We start from the raw sequence: 24,382 nt of genomic DNA on the forward strand, positions 1-24,382 counted from the left end.
TAGGATTTCACGAAAACGGTCCTTGTCTTGTGTTTGAACGTGCTTTTCAAGCTTGCCAAAAATAAGCGGTTCGTTCCCGTACCCCAATCTCACCTGTTTGGTTTCAAGATTCAATGCCTTATCTAAAAAGAATCATACTATGGTCTTTCCAAACTAGACCCTTAAACACGTTTGGAGGCGACTCCTTGGAATTTCAAAATTTCAAAAGCCGCAGGGGCATATACAAAAAACGATTCAAAAAATCGAAACCCCCTACAATCTGGGGACTCCACTGGGGAGTTTCAAATTTCAATTCGAGTATAAGAGCATCTCATTTGCATTCTTCCACTGCTGCGCTCAAGTGCTGAGTGCCAGCAGTAGCGTTGGGCGCAGCCCCTGCGTCTGGAGTTGCTGTCTGCCATCAGCACAATGGCCTCCAGTGGCTCACTGCCCATTTTTGCCCAAGTGCTCGAGTGGGAGTTTAAGCTCAGAAATTTTGAAATTCGAAGGGCACTCAAATTACGAGAACGAAAGCCGAAGGGCTAAGTTTTCAAGTACAATGTTCAAATATAATTGTGTTTTAGGCATATCATGCATATTTTTGAAAACATTTATCTGTGCAAAACGAATTTCTACCTTGCCCAACATGAATATGTTCTACATTCGGGCTAGCCCCAGGGGTAACGGAATGGTCATTCTCCATACGGTTCCTGAACAAAGTGTTTGACCATTCCCGCACCTACCGAAACTTAACATTTGCTTGACGTTTCTGACGTCAAGCATGGAGGTCGCCTTCCAACAAACATGTCCCTTAGGTGGATGTGAAACGGTTGTTGCCGGATCTGCCTCTTAGTCAAAGACCTTTTTGACACCCAAGCCGACCACTTGCATCATACAAAACTTAGACTGACCTTAGGTTGAGAACTTTGCATGTCGCATTCATATCCATGTTAGTGTGACAACGTGCTATTTGTGCATTGTGTGGGCGTCTTTGCACGCGTGAATGACTAACCTTGAGTTCCAGCTTTGCCAAAACCATTAGCCTCCAACTAGGAAATCTTACCCCTAGGAGCATCATCCAAACCTCATGCATCTAAAATCGCTGATATAGGGTCTTCTAGGAGTGCCACTCCATTTGATTCAAAACCCCTAAACACGCCTCACACAAAAATGCCAAAATCCAAGAATCCAATCCAACGGCGTTATAATGCCGGATTTTCGAGTCAAAATTCCAAACTCAAGTTCCAAAGTCCAATCCAACGACATTATAATGCCGGATTTTTGAGTCAAAATTCCCAATTCAAATTCAAAAGTCCAAATCCAACGGCGTTACAATGCCGGATTTCCGAGTCAAAATTCCCAACTCAAATTCAAAAGTCCAAATCCAACGGCGTTACATTACTGGATTTCCAAATCAAATCTCCAAACTCAAGTTTCAAAAATCCAATTCAACAACGTCATGATTTTCAAGTCAAACTTCCAAATCCAAGTCCTATGTGCAAGCTCCCAAGTTCAAATGTCCAAATCTATGATGGCGTAATGCCAAATTTTCAAGTCCTTGCTCAAAACCTTTTAAAAGTCGAGCTTCAAATCCAATTTCAAATGCCTAAAACCTATGGCGGCATAATGCCGGATTTTCAAGTCAAAAATTCCAAGTCCTTCAAATTCCAAATTTAAAGTCTCATTTACTATACAAAACTTCTCTTGTCGAATTCCCAATTCAAATTCCGAATCAAACTCAAGTGACAAAGTTCAATGCTCAAACTACAAAAATCCTTACCTACCATTATTTTCAAATACCAATTCTAATGGGTTGAAATCCCCCTAAAATATTTCCACCGGGTTGCGAATCTCGGAACAAATTTCCACATTCAAATGGGTTGAAAATCCCTTGAAATAATTCCAAAAAAATTTCCAATGGGTTGAAAATCCTTTGAAAAAATTCCAAAAACATTTCCAATGGGTTGAACGTCCCTTGAAATAATTCCAAAAACATTTCCAATGGGTTGAAAATCCCTTGAAATAATTCCAAAAACATTTCCAATGGGTTGAAAATCCCTAGAAATAATTTCAAAAACATTTCCAATGGGTTGAAAATCCCTAGAAATAATCCAAACCCTTTTCTAAATACAAATCCAATGGGTTGAAATTCCCTTGAAATATTCCGAATCCAATGGGTTGAAATTCCCTTGAAATATTACAAATCCAATGGGTTGAAATTCTGTTGAAATATTCCAAATTTTATCTTGGGTTTAAATTCCCTAGAAATAATACAAAGCCCAACGGGTTGAAAATCCCTAGAAATAATACAAGATTCAAAAACATTTACAATGGGTTGAAACTCCCTAGAAATAATACAAAATTCAATTTCACTTCCAATGGGTTGAAATTCCCTTGAAATATTCCAAATCTAACCAGGTTGAAATTCCCCTAAAATATTCCAAGTTCTATAACCGGGTTGAAATTCCCCTAAAATATTCCAAGTTCTATAACCAGGTTGAAATTCCCCTAAAATATTCCAAGTTATATAACCGGGTTGAAATTCTCCTAAGATATTCCATGTTCTGTAACCGGGTTGAAATCCCCTTTAAATATTCCAAGTTCTAATACTCGGTTGAAATTCCCTTGAAATAATACAAGAAGGTAGCCTCCACAAAAGAATGAAGCTCTTTTCCCAATATTTCCAATGGGTTGTAAGTCCCGATAAAAGTACAAATTCTTATACAAATCCCAATAGATTGAAATCCCTTCGAAATATTTCCAATGGGTAGCAAGTCCCAATACGAGTACAAAAATCCCAAAATCCCGAATCTTCGGAGTGGCACTTGAGTCAAGTCTAGATCTCATTCATTGCATGCATATCATACCATATGTCGGGAAGTCCAAGTTCTAAAGTCATGTCGTGTCATCTAAATAGGAATCAAAGGATCTTGTGGGTTCGCTGAAAAGGAGAGAGATTAAAGAGAACTCTGTCAGTCCTATCCTCCCTTATAGCCGGCATTGAACAGGAAGCAAGTCCGTCTTCTACAAATAAAACCTCGAATCCCTTTCAAGAACCAATTCAAATGGCCACCGCAGGTCAGATTGCCCAGCTCATGGCCGCCATAGCCAACCTCAACACCAATTTAGAAAACGTGAGCAACCGCTTGAGTGTAGTGGAGCAAACTGCAGCCCCAGTCGATCTTACCAAGATGATTGAGAGCATGGTAAACCAAGTAACCAACCGGGAGAACTATTTTGACACTTCAGTGGAGGATGAGTTTAAAAGGAAAGCCAATTTACCTGATAAATTTTCTGCCAATGACATTTCAAAATTCAAGTTAACAGACAACCCTAAGTACCATCTCAAGAATTTCAGAGCCACCATGGCCATCAAGGGGGTTGACCCTGATATATATCCCGTAGTGTTTCCTATGTCTTTGGAACCTGTCTGTCAAAAATGGTACTATTTCCTCAAGGACCATCAAACTAGCACTTGGGATGCGGTAGCTCAGGCATTCATTGACCAATACTGTAACACCCCGTATTTTTAAGCCTATTTTATTATTCTGTAATTACCGTTATTAATGTAATTACGTCCTAAATTTTTCCGATCTATTATAATTATCCTATTATGTCTATCTTTTTATTGTGACATAATACAAATTATTTAAGCCCAGTTATTAGTGTACGTGAGTTGTTTATTCCATTTCTCAAGTCAAAGTCTTAATACAATCTGATTTTTCTTCCCAAGCAATTAAATTACGATTTTGCCCTCGGTCAATCAAAAGACAAAAATTCACTTCTCTTTCTCCTTCTTTATACGTGTAATGAAAATGGAGAAGCTTGGTCTCCAATATTTATTTTGACTTCTCTCTTTCCCTTGTTTCAATCCAAGTACATGAAATTTGCAAAAAAATCCATTTTTGTTCCTCCTCCATACGTGTAAGTTGAGAAATTTCTTGAGTGACAAATGTTCAAGATTTTCTTCTCTTTTTATGACTCATCTATGTCAAAATCTCTATAAATAGCCACCCAAAACCCCATTTTTATGCAAGATAACTCAATTAATCTTTCTGATTACCTTCCCAATTTTAATTGCTTCCCCTCTTTGTTTATCTCCTTGTTTTAAAGTAACCATTAATGGTCATCTTTTTCTCTCTCCTCCGCTTGACCACCGAATTCTGGTGTCTTCTTTTTATTTTCCTCCACCTCTTTTCGCCTCAAAAACCACCGCACATAATCGGTGCTCCGCCAGAGGATGGTGCATCCGAGATTTCTGTATTGTCGTCAAGCCTTCAGCATTCCATCTCTCTGTTCTTCGTTGATATGAATATGCTACTGCCTTTTTGTTTCCTCTTTTTATGGCAAATTATCTCAAAGGGGGGTTGGTACTTGGTAGTGGGCTGTGAGGTTAAACTAAGGAGGATTTATTATGGGCTTTGACCGAAAAATATGAAGAAAGATACGTGAGCATTCTAAATGGTTAGTAAGACATTTCATTGGAGATTTTTAGTTTCTTATTATCAAATGATTAATGTTTATTATTGAATTATGATATTAAGGTTATTGCAAATGGAGATTCCTTTGGAGTGTCAAGTTTATGTACATATTCCAATTAATGGAGAAAATTGATTAAGGTTAATCGATGGAGGTATTTTTATGTCCAGCACTTTAGTTTATATGCCCATATATGAAATGTGTGACTATTATGTGATTATATGTTTATTATGTGTTTTATGAGGTAAATGATATGTTAAAGTATTTTAATAATGTTAAAGACGTTGTTCGGAAATAATGATGATATTTATAAAGTTATTTTAAAGAAAGACGATGTTGCTTTTGTTGACATGGAAAAGTGAACTGAACTAGTAAATGAGCGAGTTACAGGCGGAAGCAAGTTAAAGTTAAAGTTTGGGAAACAGTTCCCCCCCTGAATGATGTAAGAAAAGTCCCGCCAAAGCCTGTACTTGCCAATGAGATGTAAAGAAAATGATTCCTTGCCGACACATGTTTTTACGATAATGAGATTTATTTTCGAGCAATAAATGCTAATGATTGATATGTGCCAAATGATTTTCGAAAATAAAACCGTTTTGACGGGCAGGAGTAATATTACTGAGTTTTCCACTCATTTTTGGATTTTTCTGTGTTTCATTTTTATGACGACGTACAGGTACGATTAAGGAGGTCAAGTTGCTCAAAGAAAAGTTATTACTGGAGTTGGTATTTTATTATGGAGATACGATATCGAGCTGAGAGATTATTTATTATGAAAATTCGGTTATTGAGATTATTATGAGAATATTGAATTATATTTATTTTGGGATTATTGTATTATTTAAGGCATGTTATTAGAGGATTATTTTATCTGTGGGCCTATACCCACAGGTCCCAGGATTAATTAAGCCTAATTCTGCTGCTAATGATCAGTTAAGTGTGATTTATTACCGATAATTAAGGTACCGAAAAGTCGGGGCGTTACAAATACCAACCAAATATACAACTTCAAACCACTCTTCGAGAATTGGAGGTGCTTAGGCAAGGACACCAAGAGGGTTTCACCAATTACCTCAATCGATGGAGGGAAATGGCATCCCAAATGGTAACCCGCCCCTCTTAGAGAGAACTAGTCAAGATCTTCATCGCCGGACACCTACCAAAATACAACACTTATAAGAAGTATCTGGGCCTAGAAAGCTTCAAAAGGACCTATGATATTGGGGTTGAAATCGAAGATGACCTCATGAAAGCCCCAGCTCCTCAAAATGAGAAATGGAAGGGCAAGAAGGCCGAGACCACAACCAAGGTTCACGAAGTTAATGCTTTAGAAGCACCTCAAGGACAAGTTCAAAAGGGCAGAAATTTCAAGAACAACCAGCGTAACTTTCCAAATTGGCCTCAAAGAGTCTTTACTAACCTGGGCATGTCTTACTCGGATGCCTTTGACCGGTTGGTAGAGAAGCAGCTAATCACTCCTATTGGTCCAACCGAGGATCCTCTAGCTGACAAAAGGTCCAAAAGTTGGGACCCGAGTGCCTACCACTAGGGAAACGAGCACGACATCGAGAATTGCTTCAAGCTCAAGCACCTGATTCAAAACATGGTTGACAACAAAACTTTTCCTTTGCCCTAGGGAGCCAAGCAGTCACCATCAGTACAAGCCATCTCTCAAGACTACGGGGATGAGGAAAATGATTTTCCGTGTAACCTGACTGATACAATGTACACACCTTATTTTGAGTTGGTAGTCCCAAGATTCCACCATCTCATCCCGCAGATTCAAGACTAGGTAATCCCTAAACCCCGGGTAACCACTGCCATTCAAGTAAACATCTACCCCCTGACAACTCTCAAAGCCTTGGGATTCACTGAATACGGCCTGATGCTGACTATGGAGCGGGCAATCAAATTTTGTGGCATCACATACAAAATCCTGGGGATCCTCAAGTTGGTCTTCTCCTTCGAAACTTACTACAACAATGCTGAGTACTTAGTCAATGATATACCAACCGACTATGATCTCCTGTTCGGGGAACCTTGGTTTGAGGAACTGCTAGATGGTCCTGCCTGTCTCACACCCAAGGGCTCTAACTACAAAAGCGCCTCCATCAAAAAGACATTGGCATTGCGCCAAGGAAGAGATGAGCCTATTCATGAGTACTACTACAGGTGGAGGACATCTGCCCGCGAGATTCTACCTGACCTGCCAGAGGGGAAGTTGGTAAGGATGTTTCTCGTAAGCCTCAACGATCTATGCAAGAGCCTCTTTGCTGCATTTCCATACAGTACCTAGAATCAAGTCTGGGATCAAGCTTCAAGAATATATGGCCACGACCTTCCCTACGATGATGATGATGAGGACGTTTGGGAGTACCCTGAGAACTACTTCTATGATTAGTTTCTTATGTTTCATGTCCAGAGTCTGTCATTCAATTTCCGAGTCTAGTGATGAGTCTAAGAGTCTAGGGCTAGAGTCTTGCATTAATCAAATGCCCTTAAAAGGCCGAACTTCAAGTTAAAGTTGTCGATGTAATGATTGTTAATTTCAATAATACTTCAATTTAATCCTACTCTTCAAGTCCAACTCCAAAACACATTCCTAATCCAAACAACTTTTCTTCTCAAGAAACTGACCTTGAAATATTAAAATCTATCGAAAATCATGAAAACAGGACGCCCATAATTGAGGAAACAGAAAAAGTTAACCTTTCTAACAACAATGATCTAAAACTAGTTCAGATTGGTTTGACTCTATCTCAAGCAGAGCGGGATGATCTGATCAAGCTATTTTCAGAGTACGTAGACGTCTTCGCATGGTCCTATCATGATATGCCAGGGGTTGATCCAAGCATCGGTCAGCATACAATTCCCCTCATTCTAGGTTCGAAACCCATCAAGCAGAAAATCCGTCGCATGAAACCAGATGTTTCCCTCAAAATTCAAGAAGAGGTCTCCAAGCAGCTAGAGGCCGGGTTTATTCGAGAGTCCAAGTATACGGAATGGATCGCCAACATCGTTCCAATTCCAAAGAAGGACGGCAAAGTCCGAATGTGTGTAGATTACAGAGATCTTAACAGGGCCAACCCTAAAGACGATTTTCCACTGCCACACATCGACATTCTGGTCGACAATACAACAAATCATGCCTTCATCACCAAGTGGGGTACATATTGCTACACAGTTATGGAAGGGTTAGCAGGCTACAATCAGATTCCCATGGCAGAGGACGACATGGAGAAAACAACCTTCATCACCAAGTGGGGTACATATTGCTACACAGTTATGCCGTTCGGACTAAAGAACGCGGGGGCTACTTATAAAAGAACAGCCACAACCATCATGAGTGACATGATTCACAGGGAAATCGAGGTGTATGTCGACGACATGATCGTCAAATCCAAAGAACGACATGAACATACAACAGTTCTTCGAAAATTCTTCAACAGACTCAGGCAATACAATATGAGGCTCAATCCTCAAAAATGTGTATTCGGGGTAACATCAGGCAAGTTGCTCGGGTATGTCATCAGTTCTCGGGGCATCGAGTTTGATCCTTCAAAAATCAAGGCCATTCTTCACATGAAACCGCCAGAGAATGAAAAAGAAATTCAGGGGTTCTGTTTATGCCAAATTTCGTCTAGGGGCGACCTTTGGCTCGGGTCGACACTAACTAAGCGATGAACGAATAAAGAGAAACAAGAGAGACACGACACAGAGAAGTGTTGACGCGGAAAACCCAGGAATAAGGTAAAAAACCGCGGATAGCTATGAGGCTATCAATCCACTAAGTATTCTATCTGATTGTTTATGCTTTTTCTAGGGATCAATGCAAAGAATTTAAAGTACAAGAATAAGAATTGTTTGAACGCTTGATAGCTTGAGAGTTTGAGTGCTTTTGTTAACTTGTGCCTTCTGATACGCTGTCTTTATCCTTTTATACGTGGAACACAATGGCTTTATTGGTTAGGAGAATCCCTACAAGGTCGGGATTTCCTATAGGTCGTTGCCCATTATCTTCAACAAATTCCGTATTACATGGTCAATCCTTGGACTCCTTCCGCTCTTGTAACGGCGCTATCTACCTTGGGCTTTGGGCTTGATTTTTGACCTATCTCCGCTTGTTTGCCTGTCGATCGTCATTACTTCCTTGTCGCTAATGCTTCGTCACTGGTCTTGTGTCGCCTCTGCCTCGTCGCCTGTCTTTTTACTTGACGCGTCTGCTTGGTGCGATGTTACCTACGACACGACAATACCTGGGTGACACGGCATGATCAAATATCAAAGCAGTTATGTCGTTAGTCTAAAAAGTTGGATAATAGTTTGCCCCCAATTGTGAATTTGCGGAGCCACACATAGCAAAAGAAACAATTCAATTTCAAAAAATAAACCGACTGCAACTGCTTAGTTCGTGGGACAAAAACCGTTCAACATTCCAGGGTAATAAATACTAATCTACGACATGCAATAAAGCTCTTCACACAAAATTTTTCGAAAAACTTCAAGATCCGAAAACAAGAGAGAGAAAAGGAGAAAGAGGAATTCGGTTTTCGCACTGAGTTCGTCCGAATTCAGGTAAAGTTCACTTATTTCTTTCGATTTTCCTGTAGAATTTCATAAGTAAGATGGTTAGATCTAAGTCGAGTGTAGCTAAAGGGAAGGGGGAGTCGGGATCTGTTCGGGTTAAGTCCCTTAATCCGATATATTCTACCGTGTTGGACCTGGCGGCGTTTGTCGAGCTTGCTGGCTTGCCGCCGTCAGCGGAAGTGAAGATTCAAGATCCAGATGAAGAAGCTCTTGACTACCCGGAGGGGTACGTGGTTATGTACGAGTACCCGTTCACAATTGGTTTCAAATTTCCTTTTACTCCATTAGCTAGGTCTTTCCTCGAAGTTTTTCATTTGAGTCCGGGTCAGTTAATGCCCCAGATCTGGCGGGTTTTCGCGGTGGTGCAAGGGGTTACTGCAGACTGGCAAGTGCACTTTGACTTGTCCGACTTGATGTTTTCGTATGACCTGGCGCTAAAGGAGTGTTGTAGGTATACACTAGTCACGAAGAAGGGCAAGAAGAATTTAGGCATTGGCTTAGCTATGAACGACAGGGGTTGGCAGAGTCGTTTTGTCTATGTGAACAAGGATTCTTTGGGAGAGAAAGGGCAGTTTTTGGTTGAAAGGTGGAAGATGGAAGGTAAAGGTGGTTTTTGTTTTTGTTTCTCGTTGTTTTACTGAACATCGCCTTACTTGGTTTTGTTTTAAAGTTGTCAAGGCATCGTCGCTGGCTGAGTTGAACGCTGACTCAATCGACAAATATCAGAAGTTTTTAAGTTATCCTGTCGAGGCTAGATCGTTTAGTCGAGACGGTGGTTTCCTAGACGGGCCGGAGGAGGCTTGTCTTGACGACGTCGAAGGTGCGGAGGAGGAGGTAGAAGAGGAGGTAGCTCCCTTGGTTCGTCGTCGTAAAAGGTTGGATTTGGCTGAAGAGGTGGTAGCGAATTCGTCGTCTGCTGAAGGGGAAGAAGATATGGCTGATACTTCTGGTTTGTGTGTTAACCTTTTGCTTTTGTTTTTTTGGTTACGTGTTTGGGGATTTGTGTTTTATGGTGCTATGTTTTTGTTTTGAAGAGCACACGTTGTCGAGTAGGCCAGTGTCGAGGATGTCGCAGAGTGAAGTGATGGAGAGGGCGAGGAAGCGTCTGAGGACGACGGCTGCCGCTGGTGGGCAGAGTTCGTCTGCTGCGTCCGGCAGTCGGGCCATGTCCGTCGTCTTTCGTCAATCTAGGATAGGGGTGTCGCCTGATACGCCCGTCGTCATAGGTGGTGAAGGTTTTCATCCCATTGCTTCGTCGTCGCCTCCGAAGCCGTTCAAGGCGCCGTCGTCTGCTGCTGTTGCTGTTGGTAGTGTGTCTGCCGGGTCGGCCAAGAAGTGTCCAGCCGAGAAGAGCTCTGTCGAGGATACGGTTATCTCCTTGCCCCCAAACTTCTTGGGCGACGGTGAGGCGGCTGTTATTTGGCCATACGCTGATCGTTTGATTTTGCCCACGACGTACCAGCGATATCACGAGGTGGATCCACTTCCTGTCGCATCGGACGCTGCTGAACTTAGCTTGCGGGTGAGTTTTATGTTATTTTCGCTTGTCGTGTGTGAGATGTACATTGTGTTGACTTGTTTTGGGTGTGCGTTGTCGCAGGCGTCTCAAGCCGCTTTGGCTGTGCGCAGGCAGTGTTCGCTGTTGTGCGACGAGCTGACCAACGCTGGAAAGCAGATGGCGGTGATGAAGAAGGCGGCTGCGTCGTGGGAGGCAAAATGGAAGGTTGCTGAGAAGAAGGTGGTCGATCTGACTGCAGTGGTCAAAGCAAAGAACGAGCAGCTTGCTGACGCGGCTAAGGAGTTGTAGAGGGTGAAAGGGGAGTTGGTCTCGACTTCGGAGGAGATGGAGGGGCTACGGAGTTTGTATGAGGCTTTGTAGGAAGAGGCTAAAGATGTCGAGGCATTGGCTATATGGAGGACAAGGGCACAGATGATGTACTATTGCATGATTGGGGAGACCAGCATTTGGCCGTGTCAGAAAGAGGTGGACGAATTTCTGGCTAATGGTGGCAATATGGCAGAGTTATCGGTTCCGGTGGTGGATATGGACGAGTTGGCGGTGGAGGCGGATACTACCGCGACTATCGCGGCTGATACCGACGCCACTCCCCTGGTCGAGGATGCTCCCATGTTGGAGCAAGGGGGGGAACCTTTAGAGGGACAGCACGAGAGAGATGCACCCGTCGTCGTTGCTCAGGAGGTGGTTCTAGCGGAGAAGTCGGACGTAGCTGACGTCGTCGTGCCCCCAGGCCAGGAGCAAGAGCAGGAGATTTTGGCCTCTACCCAAGAAGAAGGAGTGTAATAGTTTGTAGTTTGAATATTTCCTGTTGGTTTTTGTGTTGTGTTTTTGAATTTCTTTACTCGTCGTTGATGGCGACGACGAGGTGCTTTGGATAATTTGTGTTTTGTTTTCGTAATTTGGATGTTTTTACTCGTCGTCGATGGCGGTGACGAGGTGTTTGGATAATTTGTTTGTTTGTATTTTGAAGGTCGTGGCCTCAGGGGTCGCGCAGTTTGCAGTTTGTTATGACAAGTGTGTTTCTTTTTTACTCGTGTGTTCCCTGTGATTTTTGCGTTGTGTCTCGAAGTTTTTCTGTCGCGCGTCGTGTAGTAGGTGTTTTACAAAGAGCAGATATTGAAACGGTAGAACTATGTGTATGTAAAATAGTACCTGCGCCGCTCGTTTATCCATTGTTATTTGGGATCTGCTTTTTGTCGAACGTTGTCGATTCTAGCTGACATTCGCTATGTGTTGTCTTCTGCAAAAGGAAACATGGGTTGCTAGGAGGATTGGCCGTTGGGGATGCCAACGGCCCTCCGATGCTTATGTCAGTAATGGTTTTAAACAAAAACAAAGCGATAAAAAATAAATAAAGGATAGGAGCGACGGGGCGAAGACTGATAAAATTGGACACGACAGGTGTTCAAAAGTGATAGAGTTTAAGGTGGGTGGCGTTCCAGCTTCGGGGGACCGACTTTCCGTCTTTGGTGACGAGTCTGTATGCCCCCTTTCCGACGATTTTATCGATCAAGTACGGTCCTTCCCAAGCTGGTGCGAGTTTACCTGCGTTTAGTTCCTTCGTATTTTGAAATACTTTGCGCAGCACCCAGTCGCCTTCCTTGAACACTTTTACTTTGACGTTCTTGTTGAAGCATTTTGCCACGATCTGTTGCTGCGACGCCATCCTTATCAATGCTGCTTCTCTGAAGTCTTCTGTGTTGTCGAGGTTTTCACTAAGTTCCACGTCGTTTTGCTCCGGTGTCATGAGTCCATATCGTGCACTGGGCAATGTCACTTCAGGGGGCAGCACTGCCTCGCACCCGTAAACGAGTGAGAAGGGAGTCTGTCCCATTGCCATCCTAGGCGTCGTCCTATTGGCCCATAGGATGGATAGCAGCTCTTCTGCCCATCGTCCCTTCTTGTCATCTAGCCGCTTTTTTAGCGATGCGATGATTGTTTTGTTGCTGGATTCCGCCTGTCCGTTTTCTTGGGGGTATCTTGGCGTCGACGTCTTTAGCTCGATGTTCCATGTCTTGCAGAAAGCCCTGGTCTTGTCGCTGATGAATTTTGATCCGTTGTCGCATATGATTTCTGATGGTACTCCGAACCTGCATATAATTTTAGTCCATATAAACGAACACACCTCTTTGTCTCTTACTTGTTGGAACGCACCTGCCTCTATCCACTTAGAAAAATAATCCGTTAGAGCTAGCATGAAGACCTTCTGTCCTAGGGCGAGGGGTAGTTTACCGACGATGTCCATTAACCATTTCATGAAAGGCCACGGAGTTAAGGTGGGGTGTAAGAATTCAGATGGTTTATGTGTCATACCTGCGTGTCGTTGACATTTGTCGCACTTAGCTACGTACCTCATTGCGTCTTTGAGCATTGCTGGCCAATAGTATCCGTTTCTTTTGATCCTGGTTGACAAGCTTCGTCCTCCTTCGTGTCCGCCGCATTCTCCTTCGTGGTATTGCTTTAGTAATCCTTCCCATTCTGTTTTTTCTGCGCATCGCATCAACATTCCGTTCGCTGATCTCTTAAATAGTATGCCCTGCAAAATAACATATCGTGATGCTTTGAAAAGTATCTTCCTGGCTTCGAGCTTGTCGTCGGGCAGGTTTTCGTGTGTTAGGTAGTCGAGAATGGGTTTGGTCCAGCTATCCGTGTTTGTGGTTGATAGGATGAGACTGGCGTCTTGTGGTATGTCCTTTTCAATAGCGGGTGACAGTAGGTGTACTAGAGGTATGGTCGAGAATGGTGATTTTCTGAGTGCGGATCCTAGGTTGGCAAGGGCGTCGGCTTGTGTGTTTAAGTCTCGTGGCACTTGTTTAATGGAGAAGGGTTTAAATTTGGATGTTAGCTTTTTTGCTTTCTCGAGGTATAAGGTCATTTTTAGGTCTTTGGCCTCGTAGTCGCCGTTAATCTGGTTGACGATTAGTTGTGAGTCGCTGAAGATGTTGAGTCCGCTTGCCCCTAATTCTTCAGCTAACGTCAGTCCAGCGATTAGCGCCTCGTATTCTGCTTTGTTGTTTGTCGCCTTGAAATCGCAGCAAATTGCCTGTGCTATCATGTCCCCTTGTGGTGACTTTAGTACGACGCCTAGACCTGCACCACGAAAGTTAGATGAACCGTCGACGAAGAGTGTCCATATTTCTTCTACGTTATTGACGATTTTGACTTCGTCGCCCGCTATCTTCTCCAAGTCGGGCCTAAAGTCTGCCACAAAATCCGCTAGGGCCTGGATTTTACAGCCGTTCTCGGTTGGTATTTGATGTAGAAGCTTCCTAGCGCCATCGTCCATTTCTCCATTCGACCTGTTAGTTCTGTTGTACGCATCACAGACTTGATTGGATAATTAGTCATCACCACTATTTGGTGAGTTTCAAAATAATGCCTTAGCTTTTTGGCTGCAGTAACGAGTGCTAAAACGAGTTTTTCGAGGGAGGAATACCTGGTTTCTGCTTCTAATAGTGACTTACTGATGTAGTAAATAGGTAGCTGTTGCGTTTCGTCTTCTCGAGCTAGGACCGCACTGACTGCGGTTGAGCTGACGGCTAGATAGAGTTGTAGGAATTCGCCTTCTTTGGGCTTGGACAGGAGGGGTGGCGACATCATATATTTTTTGAGGTTTTGCAAAGCTGTTTCGTGGTCGTCGGACCAGTTAAAACCCTTGTTTTTGCGCAAGACGTCTTAGAATAAACGACACTTGTCCGACGACCGCGAAATAAAACGGTTTAGTGCCGCCACTCTCCCTGTCAAGCGCTGTACCTCTTTTGTGTTCCTGGGGGATTGAATGTTGATGATTGCGCGCACCTGGTCGGGGCTGGCCTCGATTCCTCGTTGGGTGACGATGTAACCTAAGAATTTTCCTGCGGACACTCCGAAAGAACATTTAGTTGGGTTAAGCTTCATACCGTATTTCCTCAATATGTCGAAGGATTGTCGTAGGTGTTCCACGTGATCGTCCGCCTTCCTCGATTTTACTAGCATGTCATCGATGTAGACCTCCATTGTGTCTCCAAGTTGGTCTTTGAACATCTTGTTGACCAATCGTTGGTAGGTCGCACCTGCATTTTTAAGACCAAAAGGCATGACTTTATAACAATAAATTTCTCTATCTGTTACAAAAGATGTTTTCTCCTGGTCGTCTGGGTGCATAAGGATCTGGTTATATCCAGAGTAGGCGTCCATGAATGTTAGTAGCTCGTGTCCGGCTGTGGCGTCGACCAAGGCGTCGATGTGCGGCAGAGGGAACGGATCTTTGGGGCATGCTTTGTTGATGTCTGTGAAGTCGATGCAAACTCTCCACGTTCCGTTTTTTTTTGCTGACGACGACGACATTTGCTAACCAATCTGGATACTTGACTTCCCTGACTTTCCCGGAATCTATCAGTGTATGAACTTCTTCGTCTATGATTTTATTCCTTTCAGGCGCAAACTTTCGTCTTTTCTGCTTCACTGGCTTAAAGTTGGGGTCGACATTGAGTTTGTGGGTGATGACGTCCGGGCTGATTCCTGTCATGTCCTCGTGCGACCAAGCGAAGCAGCCCGAATTTTCTCTTAGGAATGACACTATCTGACTTTTGATGTTTTCAGGCAGCGACGCTCCGATCCTTACGACTCGGTCTGGCTTTGTCTGGTCTAATATTATCTCATCGATCTGTTGGTCGTCAGGATCGTCTACCGTCGACCCTGGCTGTAATTGCTAGATGGACGGCCTTGATGGTTTCAGCGCCGTTTCATAACATTTCTTCGCGTCCCTTTGTTGTCCTTTGATTTCCATGACCCCCCATTTGGTTGGAAACTTGATTGATTGGTGGTATGTTGATGGCACTGCTTTCATTTTGTGGATCCATGGTCGTCCTAGGATGAAGTTGTATGCTGATGGGCAGTCGACGACTTTGAACTTGGTCATCACATTAACACCTTCTGCGTACGTAGGCAGCGATATCTCCCCTACTGTCCGTAGCGACTTTCCACTGAACCCTACTAAGACCGTCGACCTTTTGATTATACTCTTTTCTTCAAGTCCCATTTCTTGTAGAGCCTCTAAGAACAGTACGTTCGCTGAACTGCCGTTGTCGATCAGTATCCTTTTGATTAGAGCGTTGCCTATTGGGAGCGATATGACTAGCCCGTCGTGGTGTTCCTGTTGTGCGTCGGTTGAATCTGAGTCGTCGAAGGTTATTGTCATTGCTGCTAATGATTTGTCGAGTGCCACTTCATCTTCGGTCTGCCCCTCTTTGACGGCTTCAGATTCGCCTCTGTTGATTTTTTTAGCTGCAGAAGAAGTTAGTCCACAGATATCTGAACCACCAGAGATAACATTTACCAATTTTTCGAACATGGGCGGGGCCGGTCGGTCGCCGCCTGGTGCCGGGCTGGGCTGGGTGTTGTTGTCCTTGTTGTACGTCTCCTTCCCTTTGTCGCTCAGCAGCTCCTTCAGGTGTCCTCTTTTCAATAGATATGCTACCTCCTTTTTGAGGGAAATGCACTCCTCGGTTGTGTGGCCATTGCCGCGGTGGAAGTCGCACCACTTGCTCATGTCCTTCATGGAGTCTGGTATGTCGCTCTTCTTAGGCCATCTGATGGTACCACCTACATTTTGAAGGGCGTTCACCACGCCTCCGATGTCGACGTTGAAGCCATATTCGGAGATGGGGGGATACACGACCCGTTCATTCCTGTAAACACTGTTAGCATCATCATATTGATTGACATTTTGTACCTGGTTTTGCCGATTATACGGCTGGTGTCGCCAGCTGCTATTCCTCGGGGTGTACGATCTTCTGTCGCCGCTGCCCCCTGTTGATCGTTGGGATGCCGTCCGGATGACCTCGTCGTCTTCAATCCGCATTTGGGCGGTGGCTCTCGATCGCACCTCCTCGAAGGTTGCACAGGGGTATTTGGTTATTTCCCGGTACAATTCCGAGTTGGGGATGAGACCTCTTTTGAATGCCTCGATAGCTGTCCTGACATCACAGTTTTTTATACTAATTTTTTCACAATTAAAGCGGTTAAAGTAATCGCGTACCGACTCGGTTGGTCCTTGAACCAACCGATAGAGGTCACTGGTTTGCTTCTCCAATTGGCGACTGCTGGCGAACTGTTGATAAAAAGCGTTGATTAGGTCAGACAGGCAGGAGATGGATCCGGGGGGAACATTCATGAGTCGTTCCAGAGCTGCTCCATCAAGGGTACCGCCGAATGATTTGCACATGACATGCTCGACCAAATCGTATGGGATTCCGATCTGCCACATGCGCTACTTGTAGAAGTTGACGTGCCGGTAGGGATCAGACGTTCCATCATACAGGGTGGTCCAGGTAGGGAGTCGAAGTGTGTGTGGAACTGTTACTATGGCGATCGCTTCACAAAATGGTGACGCCGCATACCCGTCGGTTGGCTCGGTCTCTACTGGTGTGGGTGCTCCGGGTAGCTTGGTCATCAGCTTCATCAGGCGAGAGTAGTGCTTTGTCATGCGTGCATCCATCTTGTTCAGGCGCTGGGTCACCGGGTCTGGGGTCGATCTGTCTTCCTCATCTCGGGGTTCCTCGTCGTCGGTCAGATCTTCGAAATCGCCGGGCATCTCGAAAGTCAGCTTCCTCGGCTTCCCACCGGCCTTGTAACGCGACTGGTATTTTGAGCTCTTCACAGAATCAAGCTCTTTTTGCAAGTTTTCAATGGATGCCCTTTCTTGGGCCATCTCTGCTTGGGCTTGCTCGTAGGCCGCCTTCATCTCTGCGAGCGTCATCTCTTCAGTAGTCATGGTGAAAAAGATGTTCTTGTGGAAAACCTAGTTAATGTCCCCACAAACGGCGCCAAACTGTTTATGCCAAATTTCGTCTAGGGGCGACCTTTGGCTCGGGTCGACACTAACTAAGCGATGAACGAATAAAGACAAACAAGAGAGACACGACACAGAGAAGTGTTGACGCGGAAAACCCATGAATAAGGTAAAAAACCGCGGATAGCTATGAGGCTATCAATCCACTAAGTATTCTATCTGATTGTTTATGCTTTTTCTAGGGATCAATGCAAAGAATTTAAAGTACAAGAATAAGAATTGTTTGAACGCTTGATAGCTTCAGAGTTTGAGTGCTTTTGTTAACTTGTGCCTTCTGATACGCTGTCTTTATCCTTTTATACGTAGAACACAATGGCTTTATTGGTTAGGAGAATCCCTACAAGGTCGGGATTTCCTATAGGTCGTTGCCCATTATCTTCTCCAGTCTTCAACAAATTCCGTATTACATGGTCAATCCTTGGACTCCTTTCGCTCTTATAACGGCGCTATCTACCTTGGGCTTTGGGCTTGATTTTTGACCTATCTCCGCTTGTTTGCCTGTCGATCGTCATTACTTCCTTGTCGCTAATGCTTCGTCACTGGTCTTGTGTCGCCTCTGCCTCGTCTCCTGTCTTTTTACTTGACGCGTCTGCTTGGTGCGATGTTACATACGACACGACAATACCTGGGTGACACGGCATGATCAAACATCAAAGCAGTTATGTCGTTAGTCCAAAAAGTGGGATAACAGGTTCCTTGGCAAATTACAATACATCAGCAGAGTCATATCAAAAATCACCATGATTTGTGAGCCAGTATTTAGAAAACTCGGCAAGAGTGAGCCTAAGGTATGGGACGAAGACTGTCAGCATGCATTTGACACCATCAAGGGCTATCTTTCAAATCCGCCAGTGTTGATGCCAGCAATACCGGGTATCCCACTCAGGCTTTATCTTACAACAACTGACTCATCATTCGGGGCCATGCTTGCCCAAGAGATCGAAGGCAAAGAAAACGTCGTGTACTATTTAAGCAAGAAACTACTCGAGTACGAAACCAGATATACTCAACTCGAAAGACTCGGCATCACCTTGGTTTGGGCCACAAATAAACTCAAACATTACATGCTCTCCCATACAGTGCATGTCATCTGCAAAGCAGATCCTCTCAAGTTCCTATTCAAAAAACCGGCTCTCAACGGAAGATTGTCCAGATGGTTGGTTATGCTAGATGAATTTGATCTAAAGTACATTCCTCAAAAATCTATCAAGGGTTCAGCAGTCTCTAATTTTCTAGCCGACTGTCCTATCGAGGCAGGAGAGGAGATTTACGACCTACCCGATGAGCAAATTCTAATGACAAGCGACGACAGCTGGTTGCTGCACTTTGACGGTGCCTCCAATCAAAGCGGTTGCGGTGTCGGGGTATTCCTAATAGCTCCTGACGGCACTCACACTCCAATCTCAGCAAAATTGCAATTCAATGTCACAAACAATGCGGCCGAATATGAAGCATGCATTATGGGGACTCTTCCCTAATCATCAACCAAATTTTCGGCCAATGGAAAGTCAGAAGCGAAATCTTAGCCCTTTACCAATCCTATCTCGAGAAGCTGTCCGAACAAGTGGAAGAGCTTCGTTACACATACCTACCCAGGGAAGAGGATCAGTTTGCCGATGCACTGGCAAAGCTAGCATCAATGATCAACATTCCAAACGGCATGGCTGAAATGCCACTTACAATTGAAACTCGTCAAGAAGCAGCATTTGTACATACTATTGACGACGTCGAGCCTGACGAAGACGAAACCTTGGTTTTCAGACATCCAAAGGTATCTACAAACTTCCGAATATCCACCGCATTTCTCAAGCAAGAGTCAAAGGGCTTTACGCCTTCAATCAGCCAACTTTGTTCTAGAAGGTGGTATCCTATACAAAAGGTCCCCTAGCGGCCCCAATCTCCGATGTGTTGACAAACACGAAGCACAAAGGGTCATGGACACCGTACATGCCGGGGTCTGTGGCACTCACATGAATGAGAAGATGCTAGCTCTCAAAGTCATTAGAACTCGATATTACTGGACCACCCTCGAACGGGACTGCTACGTCTTCGTCAAGAAATGTCCTATTTGTCAAAAATGTGCGAACCTGAAGCACATTCCTCCATCCTTTCTATATTCACAATCATCACCATGGCCATTCTCAGCTTGGGGCATCGACGTCATCGGCAAAGTCACTCCAACAGGCACCGGGGGTCATGAGTATATACTGGTTACAATCGATTACTTCACTAAGTGGGTCGAAGCCAGCTCTTTCAAAGTTTTGGGTTCCAAGCAAGTGGCCCAATTCATACAAGAAAACATCATATGCAGGTACGGCATTCCTCACGAGTTCATCAGTGACCAGGGAACCCATTTCCAAGGCGAGTGTGAAGATCTATTCACCGAGTACAAAATTCAACATCACCGTTCTTCGTATTATCGCCCACAGACCAATGGGGCAGTCGAAGCGGCCAACAAAAATGTCAAGACCATTATCATGAAAATGACAACCAATTACAAGGACTGGCCCCAAACGTTGAACTTTGCATTATGGGGGTATCGAACTTCAATCTCCACTTCAACTGGCGCAACTCCATTTTCATTAGTCTATGGAATGGAAGCGGTACAACCCATTGAGCTAGAACTGCCTTCCTTAAGGATAGTCCTCGAAAGAAAAATCCCAGAAGCTGCATGGTACAATCAAGATACGACGAGCTAGTCATGCTCGATGAACGCCGACTTCAAGCCGCTCACCATGTACAAGTCTATCAGCGCCGAGTGGCTAGACATTTCAACAAAAGGGTCAGAACCCGAAACATCAAAGAAGACGAGCTTTTCTTGAAAGCCCATCGCAAAAGCGTCATGGACCTAAGGGGAATATTCAGACCCAACTGGGCCGGGCCATATATTGTCAAGAAGATCCTTTCTGGGGGAGCAATCAAATTAACAGATGTCGATGGAACCGAGTTTCGTTCTTTGACGAACCTGGATCAACTCAAGAAGTTCTATGTCTAAATTCAAAATTCAAAGTCCAATGTTCAAAAAGTTCTGTAAGTTAGAACTACGTTCGGCCTGATTCCTTAACGGGACACGTAGGCAACCTCATTCCGAGGTCCGTCCACCTTAATGTGCAAAAAAATTCAAAGTTTCCTCAATTAAGGGTATCTTAAAAATCAAATCAAATTCAAAATTCACTTGTTGTTGTCTTATTCCAAATGTGCAAATAAAAAGCATGTTCAACCGAAATTTGGCACAACTTTCAAATAACTTTTATTGTGGCTTTAAATCCTTAATCCAAGCTAATTCGATTACAAGGTTGGGATCAAGTAAATCAAAGTTATTCAAAGCCTTTTCACTTCCACTAAACACATTTTCTAAAACACTTTTCTAAATACACTCTAAGGCACATTTCCTACAAATACAATTTCAAACACATCAAGCTTACAAAGATCTGGGGTTGGGCGACTATGCTCTTGAGTCCTAGCACCTCGAGTACTATCCCCTTTCCCTTCTTGCAATCATTCATCCTTCTTCCCCTTGCCCAAGCGGCGGGAGAAGGAACTGGCTAACCTTCCAAGACTGGAGGACGACGAACCTCCTCTGGACCCAGAACGGTCAAGCACCGGGCGGGCCACACTCCCGTCACCTTCCTCATAATCAATTGATGCAGAGCGTCGATCTAGCTCTAGAACCTATGGCTCCCACAGACCCGGGGAGAGAAATGTCCCTTTGGCTTGGACCTTTCGTCCATACAATGTACCTTGCAGACAGAGTAACAGGCTCAGGTGGGAATTGAATGTTCAAGAATGGTTTGGCAACCCAATACCTCCTCCAAACTGCAAGACGGTCAGCATTCAAGCCATATTGTCTCATCACTCGAGTAGGAGAGTAAAAGACTAACATACAAAGGCTAGGCACCCTCAAAGCAGTACAATCAGGTGCATGTCGCATAACAGCAATTTCCCACCACGGAATTACCCACCTGATGGATGATCCAATCCCCGAGAGCGCGCATCGCAACTCATCCAAAGAAAGTCGGCCGTACAGCATGGGCCGCACAATGTATCCCTTCCTATTATAGCTTGCCATGTTCTATGATGGTGCCACCAACATGAGTCTCTCCATAAGCCAGACCTTGGGGAAAATACAAGAAAGAAATACAATATTCAATGTTCTAAATACAAGTACAAATTTAAATATACAAGAAATTCCAGATCCTTACTTGGAGTAACACCGGGCTTCCCGAAGGAATGGAAGAGGGGTCCGACTTCAGCATATCAAGACCTAGCAGTGTCTCGCCAATCACGAGCGGTATTGGGTCTCTACCACAAGCAAACTGCTTTACAATCTCTATTATGGAGGCATCACCATTGCCAAACACATGCTTCGAAAAGAGAAAGCGAGCAAAGATACAAAAACTCAAATCCCTCAAGCTTTTGATCTTGGGGACGTCCATTCCAGCAAAATAAGTGATGAAGAGGGACAAATCCACCCCTCGACCATATACAACAGCACCTCTCGAAATTCGAAAACAAATGTTCCTCAACACTAGGCAGGCAAAGTTCTATCATAAGGCGCCAACTCAATATAGCACTAAACTCTTCAGGGAGGGGACATACCTCGTTGTTACAAAAGTGCAAAACGTGGTGCACCGGATCCCAAGCCTCGAAAGCAGCATGGACAAAATGCATATCAAGTTTCACGAACCGGAGGGAGACGAGCACCCCGAGATGCATGCCATCTAGCTCTCTTTTCTCCAGCTTGCCTAGCGAACCAAGCCAAGAGTTCAAGGCATCTTCAAAAGACATAGCTATTTGATTTCTTTTTGTGAAGAAGTAAAGGGTGAAACAGAACAGAGAGGGATTGGTGCAAAGAAAATGATCCGAAGAGATCTCTATCTATACAAGAACCGGCACTTATGGCGGTACTTGGAAGTACCACCAGTGCTGGGCGCAAAGCCTGCGCCAGGCGCAGGGCCTGCCAGAAGGACTAGCCCAACTTCCCACTTTATGGCACCGAGTAAGCCCCTCTTCATGGCACTATAGACTCAAATCGGCTCCAATAATTTGGGTCGAATATTCCAAAAGCCGCAAGCTGCGCAATTTCAAGCAGTCTGAATCTGCACCTGGGTCAATTTCGGGTCAATTTGTTCAAATTTCAAGCATTCTAGTCCTAGATCGACGTCTTAAGTCGAGTCATCACATGCATAAGAAAAAGTTGAATATACTTTGACTTGCGCTTTTTCTAACAAAAAACCCTCAGTCAAAGTGGGGGCTTATAGTGGGTATATACACCCGAAAAAATGGCAATTTTTTTCATTTTGCATTCATACATATAGCCACAAATTTCAAAAATGCACACACAACGCATACAAAATTCAATTCAAACCTTGGAAAAAAATAACACACAGAGCAAAAGTCGAAACTATACCAGTTCAAACCATACAAATACAAAATCCAAAATTCAAATACAAACCGTACCAATCTAAATACAAATACAACTACAAATATCCATACAAAAATCCACATACAAAAGCCCATCTGAGGCAAAGCTAGAACTCGCTACCATACAGGATCAGTTTGAGACATCCTCGATCACAGTCTCGATCACAGGCTCCTTGTCCCTGTTCCGATTCATAAACCGCTCTAGCTCCTGGTCAAGCTCTGTCCCCGGAGTAACCGACTCCTGCTCCGAAATACAAAGGGTAATGGAAAACCGCTGAGGTCCCTGCTGATGGGAAGGAAACTGATAAGACTGCTGAGCCGCAACAAGTCGACGCTGCATCTCCATATCCTGAAATTGGCTCCTCGTCTCATACTCATGCCACTGAGCCCAAGGTGTCGCACCATAGCCAGGTCCCCAAGGCTGAGAACTGCTCGCTCCTATGTGACCGCCAAGAGGAGTCATGTAAGGCATCTGACTGCCTGTATCTCCAAAAGAATACGAATACCTTCCAGGCTGAGCAGGAGAAGAGGAAACATCCCTCCAATCAACATCTGAGCGCCTCTGGCGAGTCTCAGCAGTAGAGTCCGGGCCCCGACCCAAGCTCCTCCCGGTCTGCTCGGCCTGAGGAACCCTATCCTCTCTACGACCCCGACGACGCTCCTATAAAAAGTTCAAAATTCAAGCATCAGATATCTATATACAAGCTTCAAGATAAAAACATCTCAGAGTTAGTAAACTCACAGTTCGGTCTCGACCATCAAGCATCCTAGCCAGCTTGACGCAATGCTTCTTCAATGAATCAATTATGAGCATCCAGCAGTGCACTCTTGCTCATGGCGCCTCCATACATACAAAATTCAAAATCAATTTCTACATACAAGACTACAACCATTCAAGAAATAAAAAAGCACTCACAGTTGTGTATTCTCCGGAAGAGCATTGCCGCCATCCGATCTGGAGGAGAGGCCATCGGGACAGTAAACTCCATCTGCTCCCCATCCGAGTCCACATAGCGGAGGACCCTGTCAACATAGGGGACGTCCTCCGGGTCGACCTCCTCGACCTACAAGCACACATACAATGTTTAATTATACAAGATTCAAGAATACAAGAGTACAAGAATACAAGAATACAACAAGATTCAAATCCAAAGCTTACCGGTGGCACAAAGCTAAATGTTGGAGCAAGCCTCGATAGGAAGTCTCTTTAGCTAGCACCCCTGTCTACAAAGATCTCCCATGGGAGATAAATGGAGTCACTACCTGCCTCCATGCCCTCCATATAGACACGGGCAACATCAACAGCCTTCAAGAACATGGACTCCAAAGGATCCAAAGGAACAAACCTACCTCCAGCACTATGCTGAGGAGTCACTCGCTCACCAAGATACCACATAGCGCGATAAGTCCCCGGGATCAGGACCTGTCGCCCAGACAAAAATAGGATCGGACAGCCAAAGGGGGCATTGGCGCGTCAGCAAAAGGGCGCCAACACACCTACAGCACAGGCAGCTCAGCCAATATACAAAATACAATCAGGACAAAGTCCTACCAAATACAAA

At 44.4% G+C, this 24,382-nt stretch overlaps 1 protein-coding gene and 1 long non-coding RNA gene across 2 annotated transcripts; one reads left to right on the forward strand and one right to left on the reverse strand.

Annotated features, from left to right (window-relative positions):
- The first annotated feature begins 3,808 nt into the window (after window positions 1–3,808).
- On the forward strand, window positions 3,809–7,043 carry LOC130460916 (uncharacterized). Its single transcript, XR_008921144.1, has 3 exons — window positions 3,809–4,443; window positions 4,524–4,612; window positions 5,135–7,043. It is a non-coding gene; the product is annotated as an uncharacterized lncRNA (long non-coding RNA).
- Window positions 7,044–15,254: 8,211 nt separating this feature from the next.
- LOC110797138 (uncharacterized) lies at window positions 15,255–16,811 on the reverse strand. Its single transcript, XM_022002233.2, has one exon. The coding sequence runs from the start codon at window positions 16,809–16,811 to the stop codon at window positions 15,255–15,257; it is 1,557 nt and encodes a 518-aa protein (XP_021857925.2).
- Window positions 16,812–24,382: the final 7,571 nt, after the last annotated feature.

Source organism: Spinacia oleracea, chromosome 5 (genome assembly GCF_020520425.1).
Source record: "Spinacia oleracea cultivar Varoflay chromosome 5, BTI_SOV_V1, whole genome shotgun sequence".
Classification (NCBI taxonomy): Eukaryota; Viridiplantae; Streptophyta; class Magnoliopsida; order Caryophyllales; family Amaranthaceae; genus Spinacia; species Spinacia oleracea.